General features: G+C 43.3%; 1 protein-coding gene across 3 annotated transcripts in view; it reads right to left on the reverse strand.

Annotated features, from left to right (window-relative positions):
* Positions 1 to 12,820, reverse strand: part of SLC4A11 (solute carrier family 4 member 11) — a 217,184-nt gene that overhangs the window by 96,768 nt on the left and 107,596 nt on the right. For all 3 annotated transcript variants that reach the window (XM_067533596.1, XM_067533595.1, XM_067533597.1), the window contains exon 3: positions 7,798 to 7,950. In XM_067533596.1, coding sequence (XP_067389697.1) covers positions 7,798 to 7,950 — 153 coding nt within the window. The remainder of the gene's footprint in view (positions 1 to 7,797; positions 7,951 to 12,820) is intronic.

The following is a 12,820-nucleotide window of genomic DNA, read 5'->3' on the forward strand; positions in this document are numbered from 1 at the left end:
CCAGCATTGAAAATTTGAGCCACTGTCTTCCTGGTTTCTAGTGGTGCACTGTCAGCAGCAAACAGCCAAGGAAGAATGGCAGGCAGCTTCACATGAACGTCTCTCCCCTCCCTGCCCCCCATTTAACTCTAATTTTGAAATGTGGATTTGAAATGGGGGAGGGGGGGGGAAGTAAGTTTGAGGATTTAAATCTTAAAGTCAGAGCCCCTAGTAATAATTCTTCCATCTTTCTTCACAGGGATCTAGTTACTAGGCCAAGTTGAGACTTTTCAGGTACAAGGGCAAAATTTGGTCCCCAAGGAGGGTGGCCAGGTATCCCGATTTTATAGGAACAGTCCCAGTATTTGGAGCTTTGTCTTATATAGGCGCTATTCCCCCCCCCCCCCAGACACACACGCACTTGTCCAATTTTTCACACTTGCTGTCTGGGCCCCCTATCCCCAATGCTCATAAATTGCTGCTGCTGTCACCACTATCATAAGGTTGATTATTTATATTTATCATATATCATATCATAAGGCTGATTATTTAATATTTATTGATTTATATTTAAGCTGGTAGCACTTTAAGGCCACGACCAGCCCCATTGTACCAGGTGCTGTACAACATAAGAAATGACATTCCCAGCCACAAAGGGCTTACAAATTAAGAGACATTATGAGTGAATGAGAGAAACAAGTGGGCTTGGGCGGTGGTGGGGGAAGAGGTAACAAGGCAACAAATCTAATGGGCTGTGCATAGTTCTTAGCCAGGTGATGACAGCTCACCTTCTGCCTCGCCGTTAGTTTTGAGATCAAACTGGAAGGAGAGTATGGTGGCGGCATGATGAATTCTGACTGGCAGTTTCTCTCACGCACAGTGTGGGAAGTGTGACTGGAGAAAGACACCACCCCACTCCTCTCCTGTCGTTAACTGAAATGGTCACACAAAGAACTAACACAGCAGATTCTCTTGAGATTACAGGTTTTGAGACCTGCAAAAAGAATAATCTGCTGCTCTGGCCCTAACCATTGTATTGGAAAATACGGTTTAAAACAGCGATCTGCTCAAACAGGGCACCAAATAAATCTCTTACAAATAAACCTGGGTGCCCGGCCGCCTCTGAAGCAAATTCACTGTGAAGGATCTAGAATTAGCAGTCCTCTTGTATAAATACTTGCATTAGACAGACACACACCAAAAAAAAAAAAAAAGGTGAGGGGGGGGGGTTAAATTTGTAAACATTGCTTTGAAAATACCCTGATCAGGAAGCTTGAAGGGAGGCCAGCCCTCTAGGCAACGGGACAACACAATTGGTGTATCCACTTTCCATTATAGTGTAGGAAACCCTAAGAGCCCAACCTGACATCAGACTTCTAAAATAGGAGTTATCAGATGTAATCCATGGGTCAGCATTGTGCCAGTAGACATAAAAAGGCCTTTGGTATTCATGTGAGGAAATGTGGCTATTGTGTGTCGAGTGATACCCAGTCAGGCCCAGACCACTTGTCTCTGGACACTACTCTCCCTGGAATTCCTCGGCGCCACCGCAGCGTTCCTCATCCCCTCTCTTTTTTTAAAAAAAGGATTTTAAACAGGGGCCTGACAGCATGCTGGAAAGCTGTGTTTGGCTAGTAAAGCAGCAGGCGAGTGTGTGCACGCGTGTGTGTCTCTGGAGTGTATTACAGGAAACTGTTGGCTCTTGGTATCTAGGAATGAACTATTGTCTAGAGGGTGGAACAATCTTTATAATTTCTTGTGAAGTGTAAATTGTGTTCCATTATTATTTCTAACAAAGCCACATCCTTCCTTCGGATTGATTTTTCACCAATTGCTAATAACCAGGACTTTTATTTCTTCAACTTTCAAGCACAAGCATTCAGGCTCCTTGTTGCAGGCATTACTAAGTATTTGCCAGTCTGAAATAGTTTTCAAACAGATTATAAAATGATAGCACTGGCCATAAAATTCATGAACCTTTGACTTAAGCTGGGCCCAATTTCAAGCGAATCAGGGACATATTATGGATTTGCATTGAAATCATACAACCCCCATCAATTAATATGAAACTGAAAACTGAAATTAAAAAGGCAAAATTGGACAGTTGTGCTTTGAGATCATGGGGCTAGCAAACCCGAGATCAAAACTACCAGCAGCGTTCGTAGGAAGATTTGAAGTAAAATGGCTGAGCTTTGCACAGCTCTGTAAGCAGTGCTTTTGTTGCAATCCATCATTATCACCATGAATATCCACCTTCCACATTTTACGCAGCTAATAGGAGGTGGCGTTAACCCTGCTAATGAAGAAATATTATGGATATATCGGATTGCTATGTCAGACTTCCCACCCCAATCCTTCTGTAACTCATTTGTAGGGAAGCATGTTAGCTGTGAAGTTTGGATCTGAAGACCCACAAAGTTTGAGGGGTATGGAGCTGGGATTTTGGTTTAAGTCCATCCCTGTTAGTTGTTGGATAATCCATTTCTTAGTGCAAAGCCTAAATGCCAAACCTTAAAGCACTACAGAAAAAAAGAAGACCGTCACATACAACCAGATGGCATTAAGACAAATACCCAAGCCACTAAAAGGATCAATACCTAAGTAGGTAGAAGAATGAGGAAAAAGGGAAGTGGATGCAAAAGCCAGGGGAGGGAGACCACAACCACCACCACCCATCCCTACCCCAGTCAACAAATGAAAGGGACAGACTTGCAGCATGTCCTAAAGGTAGCCAGCAAAGGTCACAGATCTCATCTATAAGGGAGTTTCATAGCAGAGAACCCACAAACTGGCCCCCAGCCTCATTAAATCTGGTATTACGCGGGAGTCACACAGATTGCTGGGCAGGGACATAGGGGTGAGAAGTGACTGTACAGAGCAGCTAGATACTTGTGACAGGCACAATACACAGAAGGTGCAGGTGTGTATAGTCAGAGCCCAGGTTATGAAGGAATGGATACCCGAAGGTACACTCTTGTATGAGTTCTGTATTTGATCTACATTCCTTTCGTATACTGGCAGCTAGCACAGAACACGGTGGATAGGTAAAACACGCCGCTCTTCCGTCTGATTCGGGCCCAATGTTCTTCCACAGTCTCATCCCCCAGCTCTCTCCCTGCAACCTGCTTCCAGGGAAGCCTTTCAGAACCCTCCCCCCGACTTATGAAGGACTCTGCCTGTGCAGAACTGCCACTCTACTGTGGTAGCCTGAAACCAGGGCAAGAATGGTTCAGCCCCTACCTCGGTTCAACCAGAGGAATACTAATTCTGGATTAGGGAGAAGTGAAGATGGCCTGTGCCCAGGACAGAGGAGAGATTGCTAACGCTCCAGATGATGACCTCAGGCACAATGGAACTTTCTACCACAAGAGTAACGTTCAGTTGACAGCTTTCTCGGGGGCTGGCCCAAGACTATAGAACAAACGCCCTCAAAAACTAAGGACCATCCCCAAACCTCACCAACTGCTTTCCACTGCACACTTATTTGGCCTGCCTCTTTTACCGAACAACATAGCATGTACCTACAAAAAACTGTCCTTCCAACACAAAATGCACACTGCACACACAATTCTCCCCCAGGGAGAGGATGAAAGAGAAAAAACAAACCACACTTGACTGATGGTTAGTCACGTCATTTGGTGCACTACTGGAAAGTGCTAAGATACCACAGTGATAAGAGTTGTATAGGAACGAAAAAAAATCACCACATTTCCATTCGATGTCATTTGAAAATTGTTAGTGCAAGGTAACAACACGGAGAGGGGCATGTTGGGGGAGGGGGGAATAAGGGGAGGTTGCTATGGGGAAGTGAGATAAGGATGGGACGATGCGAGATTCTGAGGGGAGGACAGTCCTATGGAGTTGGGAGGAGAACAAAACGATGCCATGGAAGGTTGGGTGGAGCTTACTTGTCAGGATTTCCCTTACAAGGTCATTTCTGGAGTGGAGATATGAAGGTTGAACAGATCGCTCTGGTTTGAGAAGTTCTCCTTTCTCCCTTTACCAGCCATGAGGCATTTTTGGCCCACTTTGATCCTCTATTTTGGCCTCTGTGGCACAGGGTGGCAGGGAATAATGCAAGAGTCTAATTTTGCTAGAGTGAGAACTCTGGGGGGGGGGGGGGGGGGGGGGGGGGCACATAACTCTTGGATACAAAGCAGAAAGGGGATGCGAACCCTGGAAAGGAGAGACCTCTCCCCACATGGGAGATCAGAGAGGGAATATGGGGAGGAGAGGAGTGGCTTGGACTGGGGCAGAAATGTCACAGAGGCCTATATAGAATGCTGGTAAGAAGGACATTCCTTGGTTTTATTGCTGTCTATTGTGCATGTCTCCCTGGAGATGTAGGTACATTGTAAACGCCTGTGCTTTTATATTTGTAAATTACATTAAAATAAGTCTTAAAAACAAGCCTATAGGAGATCTTCCCAATCCTGTATAGCCCGCATTGCAAGCCCCGCACAGACTTCCCTACTACCATCAATTCCTTAGTCGAACCTTTCCCATTCCCCATAGAACCACAATATCCTAAACAAAGGACAAAGCTGTGCTGAGATTGTTCTTTTAGGCAGTTTGAAGATCACACAGATATAGAACCCACATGACCTCCCCCAAAAACCTTATAGACATGACAAGTAGCAGAAGGGCCCCAGGCAGATGTAAGCAAATGCCTGTAATCACCTCGCGTCCTTCCTACCATAAATAAGCATAGCCATTCAACAGTACAGCCCACCTACCTCCGCCAACGACAATAACCTCATCACCTGCATCCGATAGTCAGTGATAGCAGAGGCTGAAGAATGAGCTTTATTGTGCACTCTCCAGCAACCACAAGGAAACACACAAGGTATGTGAGCTGGTTCAGTGACCCAACTGCCAAAACTGAGCCAGCCTCTGGTATCTGGGCACTATGCTGATTTAGGGAAGGAGCACAAGCTGGTTTATACAATTATAGCCTGTGCTAGCTAAGAATGAAGACCGCCACACCTTAAACACAGAAGGGTTTTTTTAATATCATGTATATTGTATTTTTTAGCTACATCCTTGCATATGGTACAGAATTCTAAGACAATAGTTAATTAGTTGCCATAATTTTATGGTCCACGCTATGCTCCATTGCTCAACATTGTTTAATCCCACACAAAGATATTTTAAAATAAAATGATAGCAACGAGTATCTAATTAATGTATGTGCCAAGATGTATATCCATTACATGAGGTTACTAACTAGAATGGATAATAGCAAAACTGTCAATGGTCCATAATTCCATTTTATTTGTTTACACTTCTTGCATGCGCCTATCCCCAATGGTGCTGGGTGCTTTAACAAGTGATTATTATTTGTACTGGACATGAAGGTGGGGTAGATGCCGTACTGTGATGTTCTGCGGATCACCCAGAGCAGGAAGAGGTTCAGTCACCTACTGCCTTGTAACCTTGGATGCCTTAATGTTATGCTGCTATGGCTCCCAGCCTGAACACCAGTAAACAGCCCAGAAGCATAAAGTCTCACCCTGGCTCTCACCAGTCCACTTACTCCTTGCAAGGTGACCCCAACAGCCCTGCTGCTCTCATGTCTCTCCAAAGCCATCCTTCCTGAGTTCTTACCTACCAGACACCCTGACTCTTTCCCTCTGGTTCATCAACCCCCACAGGCGTGAAACCAGCCCTCCTCTCACACATACCAGCTTACTTGGGCGCACACGCGCCACAGTTTGCACACCAGAGACCTGCTCAAGGTAAAAATTAACTACAAGTTTATTTAACCAGGAAAAAAAAAAAAATAAAAAATAAAAAAATCAGATTCAAAGATGAAATAACACAAAGCAAACACATGCAAATTACATACAAAGTAAACAAAGATGCAACTTCAGGCTTTACATTTGTATTAGAAAAGGGAATTCGTCTGATATAAGTCACTATTATCTTTGAACAGTTTCCCAGCATACCCTCTGTCACAGCAGGGATCCAGCATTTCACAGACAGCTTCCTGGTTAGAGGCTGCCACTCCACTTCTGGATGAAAACCTAAATTGTTTTTAAGGGATCCCTCCCCACTTCCCCACCACCACCTTTTCTCCTGGCATGGGGACTCAGTTATTTAACATGGGGAAATTCTAGCTGGGAAGTTTCAGTGTCTGTCCATTAACCCTAAGGGATAACCATTTGTCTCTTCCTGTGTCATACAATGCTAGGTGCTTGGAGCTAGTTTCATCTGGTTGGGGAGGCAGCCCTTCCCTCTCACCATCTGCCGCCTCCGGCCCCCTCTTCCCCCCCGCATGGCTGACCTATTGTGTGCTGGAGCTGAATGGGAGGTGGTGGACTCTCCATCATTAGAGGTTTTTAAGGCCCGGCTTGACAAAACTCTGGCTGGGATGATTTAGTCAGGGTTGGTCCTGCTTTGAGCAAGGGGTGGGACTAGATGACCTTGTGAGGTCCCTTCCAACCCTCATCTTCTATAAATGCCCTTTCCACTAGACTACGGGATATTCTGGTAAAATGCTCCATCTCTCCTGTTGTCGTTGTGCCATGTTGTATAAAGAATTGGAGCAGGGATTTGAACTTGGGCTCCCACATCCTACACGCACGCCCTGATCACCAGGCTAGAGTCACTCACCGCTTTCTCCTTGCCCCAGTGGCTATCCACTATCATTCATAGCGGCAATTTATCGTCACTCATGATGACAGCAAATACTCATTGGACCCGGGAAAGATTGAGATCCTACAATGGATTCTTTCAATTTGCTCACATTTTTCACAATTTTATGAGATTTGGGTCAACCCAAACCAACGGGATATTAGGTTTTTTCCTTTTCTTGGGTTTTTATTTTTTTGAACTGCCAGCAAACCAAAGCAATCAGCTATTTAAGATCTACCAGTTACATTTGCTGCCGTGAATGTGACAAACGTATTTGAAGTTACACATGAACATGACAGAGATTTATCAAATGAAGACCTGACCTTTGAACATTTGAATACATGTAAATACTGTGTTCTGTTTTATCACATTCATTTATATTGAAGTAGCAATTTTATGTGTGTTTCCGCCCCTCTCTCCTTTTATATATTAAAAGGAAAATACAAATTAAAAACAAGAGAACGGAATACAAGAGTGACGTTCAAATCAGGAAATGCAGTCATACTAATTAACTACTCTTACTTAAATGTTGATGAGCAAGAGAAAAGTTACATTACTGGAAAACAACCTATTTTATTCAGCTTTCACTGAAAAATACAAGACAGAGCTTTTCTGGCAATCAGCCCACAGCTATGGAACTCTCTTCTAGAAGAGGTCGTGATGACAGTCCACCTCAATACCTTCAGAGCTCAATAGAAAACACACTTCCCCCTCGCTTCCCCAACCCTTCCCCCTCCCACAGGAAGTAAAAATTAAAACCAATGAAAGAAAAAACTTAGTGTAGACTGAGGTACACACTTCCAAAAATGGATCCTTTAAATTTGTCTCCCAAGTCCATTTTTAGGGCTACACCTACATAAAAATCTCTATTTTCAAAAATGCTGAGCACTCAGCAGCTCTCACTGAAGTCAATGGGTGCTTCCAGGCATGCACTTGGGGTCCGCTTTTCAGAGGCACAAATAGTATTTAGGTGCCTGTCATTGAAAGTCAATAGCTGTTAGGTGCCTAACTGACGTTTATGACTTTGCGTATCTCCCTTGGATACCACAGCAATAGACAAGGCTTTTGTTGGGCACATACCTTCCAAGGGAAGTCTGCAGCAGAAAAGTAGGGAGATCAAGGCAGGCATAGTTTGACCTCCTAACATTTCAATAAGGATTGCAGAGAACACAATGCACTTACCAGTTACATTCTGTTGTACTTCTAAATTGACATTCACAAAGAATCTGATGCTGTCCCCTGAAACAATTGAGGAGTTTACAGTGTCAAAGAGCTCTTCTCCTCCTACTTCTTCTTTGTTCTCACAACCGTCATCTGTGTCACATTTAAGATAACCTGCAAATAAAATTGAAAAAAAGTTTCTTCATTATATTCTTTGCACTTCACAAGTAATCGAACCAAGATCAGAAAGAAAAAAGATCCTTCATTATATCAAGCATTTTTCACAAGCAAAACGAAAAGGATTTTGCAATTTTTCTTTAAGGGCGACATTATCTCCTCAAGTCTGCAAAAGGATTTTCAACTGCAAAATTGTTACATCTGCAGAAATCACGGCATACCGCACATTCAGGAAGCATAGAATACTAGGCTCAACCATCGTCTTAGGGAAGAATGCTGCCCTATATATTTGCATTATTAGTAAACCTCTAAGACACACACAGGATGTGACAGATGTTGGATGTAGTAGCAAACAATTCAAAGTCAAGTAACCTGTGTTTAAAAATATTGCTTTAAAAACCCTACGTATAAAATACAACACATTAAGTAAACAGTAAAATTCATGTCTATGAGCTCTGTGGAAGAATCAAAAAACATTTGTTTAGATTTATGAATTTTTTAAAGCATTATTTGTGTGAATATAGGACTGGTGAAAGGGGAAGAGGCAACAACCCTGGAGAAGGAAGCCTCCCATTTATCCGCAGACCAGACATAGCGTTAGTAGCAGCAGCGCAAGCTTCCCTACAAACCTAAATAAATAACTTTCTTCTTCAGAGGCTGGGCCTAGTTATGATGGGGCAGTTCAATGCCAATGTGCATTCAGTACTTGGTCTCTATTCTAAGCCTGCCAACAATGGGGCTAATTAATGCAACGTAAGTAGAGGTGCGGGGGTTGTGATACTGAGACTTGTCCAACTGAAGCTGGATTAAAAGCACTCACCTTATATGCACCACTCAACAGCTATGAGACAGTAAAAAAAAATTAGGCCCCATATCAGCAAAGCACGTAAGTGCATCCCCTATTCAGCAATGCACTTCAGTGCTTTGTTGATAGTGACGGAGGTTCCAATTCATTCTGAGCTGCCCAACTGACGACCTACAAGTGAGCATTTCTATCACTCCATCCCTGTTCCACCGAAGCCACACAGACCAAGTCAGACAGCCAAGAGGTTTACCATTTGGCTTAGCTTCTAGCAAAACAAAATCTTACTCTAGATTCATTATTTGAAAACAGAGAGTTACAAGAATTTGGTCTTGCAGGGGAGGAGGTAGCTGACAACAATTAAGACTTATCCCTTTAGTCAGAAAAAGAGAGAAAAAGACAAGGAACAGGGCATGGCTAATCAGATGAGATGATACACCAAAAAGGCAGACAACATTTCTTAAATTAGAAGAGACAATTTTCGTTCCTTTCACAACATAATAGTAGCTTAATCTAGGTCTCATTCAGCACATCATTTTATTACAAAGCAACTGAAATACCTGGGAGCAATGTAGTTCTTCTATTCATTAACAAGCTTTATATATTACCAGAAAGTTGTTCAGGTAATTTCCCCCCCCTTTTGTGGCAGGTAATGTATATCACACACACAAAATATATGGACATTTTATTAATATGTTTTAGGGATAACAGCAAGCTAAAGCAACTAGTTTCAGAACTTAAGCACAAGCCTCTTGAATAGAAGCTAATATTGATGGAATTTTTTTTTTAAATCCGTGTAAGAAACCTAGATATAAAAAGGACTGCAAAGAAGAAGAGTTTAAACTCAAATACATTTTTCGTGACATCAGGCTGACAGTTAGCCACCACAAAACAAAGAACTGCCGAATTTGAAGACCAGAAACAGGAACTCTAAGCTATGACACTTGAACTTCAGCGCTTCCTGTTGCCAATTATCTTTCGAGGCTCGCTCTTGCATAATGTGCTGACTAAGAAGATGCATATTATGCATCTTTTGGTTTAGGATCAGAAGCCTGTGCCAGCTTCCATTCTTCAGAAGGTCGAGTTTATTGGGTCATCCTTAGAGGAGGGCTACCACGAGTCTCTGAATGCCTTCTAGAACAAGAACATATTATCCTACCCGCAAGTTTCCAGAGGGCTCTAGGGGAGATCATATTACTGCCAGCATACCCTGTGAATGGTTTGGCAGGACTAGATAATAATGGTTTGTGCTTTGTCATCAAAGCTGCAGCCTTTAGACAACCCTCTTCCCCAGTTTCATCCTCACAGTTCACCACGATTTACCTACTGCTGCTCAAGGGAGAAGGAAAAATGGCTAGAATATAGGTGATAGAAATTGTGGGATTAAGTTCATCGCTGATATTCTAAAGACTCTTGATTCTTATGCCATGACTGCGTAGGAAACATGTAAACATTCTTCTGCATCCAGCATCGCATCGCACTGTGGTGGCTTCATCAGAAGATTTCTTCTAGATGGTGGAATGCCCAGTTAATCTGCAGTGCCTTTCCACAGGTTTTGTTGCAAGTCCATTCATTGTGAGGAAATTTCAAGGAATTTAGCAGATTAAAATGTCTGTTTCCATGGAGGTGTGGCAATGCTTGGAGAAGACAAAAGCTTGGTCTTCCACTGCTTGAATTTCAGCCAATGCCACTTCTAGATATTTTGGGAGAACTTCATGCCACCATCTGCGCTTTGAATTCTTGCCTTCCCGAGCAGGTGGGAACGAGTGGGCAAGTATCAGTCTTCTGCTGGTTGAGACGGTCAGTGCCTCCTTTTGGGGAAGGGTGGGGGGGTGAAGGCAGGCTGTCAATCAATTTAAAAGTTAGCATGTGCTCGGCCTGTGCTCAAGGCAATCATCTCTTGACACTGGCAATCTAGCCAACCCATATCTAACAGATCATTTTTCTTTAGGGTTATAGGATAGGTTATGGCACGAAAATACTCAACGCATCGAGATTGGGCTGGTTCCATTTCCTTTTGTTAATCAAGGCTCTGACCCACGTCAGGCACAAACACTGCAATTGTTATGTCGGTTGATGATTTTATCCCAGCAAGAGATAATACCTAGATGCCCATGCACAGATCATTAACTCTATCAGCTGCCTTAGCTACTGTGGATAATTAGGTGCTGTTGACGCATTGCAGTCCCGGGTGGAAGTGGACAGGGTGGCCCTCAATTGGCTTTGTTCTTTTCTCTCTGACAGATATTCCCAACGATTGCTTGGGGCAACTGCAATTCTTCCCCAACTTGCTTCCCGGTTCCTTGTTGTCACCCCTCTTACACAATGTGTGCAGTTTTTAGGAGATATACTCCAGTTACAATGGTTTAAGTATATTGTTAACACACAGATTTGTATCTGACTCACCCAACTTGAGGGTATGTGGTTGTGTGTCTTTTAGTGTATGAGTGCAACTGAGACGTGGATGACCACAAGCTGGGTGATACTCAATTCCAGCTAAGACTAAGCCAATTGCAGTGGCTTAGGGAGGAAGGTCAGCTGTTAGAAGGGAGAGGGGTGAAGGAGCAGGTGAAGGGCAGACATTTAGCCTTGGGGGGGGCCTGACAGGGAGACGGACGGCAGACTGTTAAGACTGGAAAGGAATGGATAAATCACACCAGATCTTATCCATCTTCTCTCCCTGTCCTCAGTTTTGCTGACTCAAGAGAAGAGGGAATGAAAGCAATGGGGGATTTGAAGTGTGGAAAACAGAGAAATAAATAGTGTGGGTATGTTTTTGGTAAGGCAGCATATTCAGCCTCGAAACTCGTACTACTACGATTCCAACCTTGATTAGAAAAATCTCCAATTTCCTAATTCCTACCTCTTCAGAACAAGAAAAAAAAAAAAAAAAAAAAACCCAAACAAAAAAAACTTGGTGCCTCTTGAAAAGTTACAAATAAGCCAAATACATCTGGATTATAAAAGTCTGGGGGGAAGTAACACAGACAGCATTAGAGCAGGTTTGTAATTTTTCACTAAGCAGAAGCTTGTGGCTTAGGAATCACTGGGGATCTCTTAGTGAATTCGTTGATACAGACACAACACTTTCCATTTCATTGATTAATTCTTCAAATCCATTCTCATTTTGCCCATGATCTCAGGAAAAGAAGAAATGTTTAGCTGTTAGCTGTCTGGCAGGCAGATACATTGCATTGCCTCCCAACATTGTAGTTCAGCAATTGATTAGGAAGAATGTATTGAAAGTCTGGCAACAATCCATCCCCAAAGGGAGACCCAGTGATGTGGGGTTTTTTTTTTTTTTTCCCCAAACAGAAAAGATGCTACCCAAGGCAGCAGAATCTGTTCAGTTATCCTGGAGTTTTGATTTTTGTTTAACGGTGATTTTGGTGTTGTTGCAGATTTCAGCTGCCTGAAATGAGATTTATATTTTCACAATGGAAAAACAGCTTATCAAGCTTTAATACAGAGAAGCAATTTTGTGTCTTGTACAAACAAACAAAAAAGACCCAGCCCCTTCCACAAAAATATGAAATGCATTTACATCTAATTTGACCTTGACTTGAAAAGATTCACACTGTGCAGTAACTAGACTTCAGTAAGTCATTGCATGCCACTTGTACCTAGCTACATCATTTTCTGTATTGTTCCAATCAAAGACACCATCGGTACCAGCAAAAGAACTGTGCCAGTGCTTTGAAGATGAGAAGCACCAGGTAGAGCTGAAGTACTGCCAGAGCTGCTTGGATTGAGCCTTCGGTACCACCCCGGAGTAAGGGGTGGCACAAGTCCTTTTCCAAAAGAGCCCAGAGAAGAAATTGCATCTGAATCACTGTTCTGTCAAATGCCCTCCCTGCTCCTGCTTGACATCTTGGAGGGGGCAGCGAGGAGTAATTCACTGCTGCCCGTAGGCAGCGTCTGCCTCTTGAATTTGGGGAGGTTGGGTCCACACCGAGGCCCCACCACCACTCGGTCTCCCTCCCCCCAAAGGCCGCACACACACTCCACCCCCTCCCACAAAGCCCACCCACACTGCTTCGCTCAGTCTGCTGTTCTTGCTCTGCT

The sequence above is a fragment of the Emydura macquarii genome, unplaced genomic scaffold (genome assembly GCF_026122565.2).
Source record: "Emydura macquarii macquarii isolate MOO-44397 ecotype Brisbane River unplaced genomic scaffold, CSIRO-AGI_Emac_v2 contig_3345, whole genome shotgun sequence".
NCBI lineage: Eukaryota > Metazoa > Chordata > Testudines > Chelidae > Emydura > Emydura macquarii.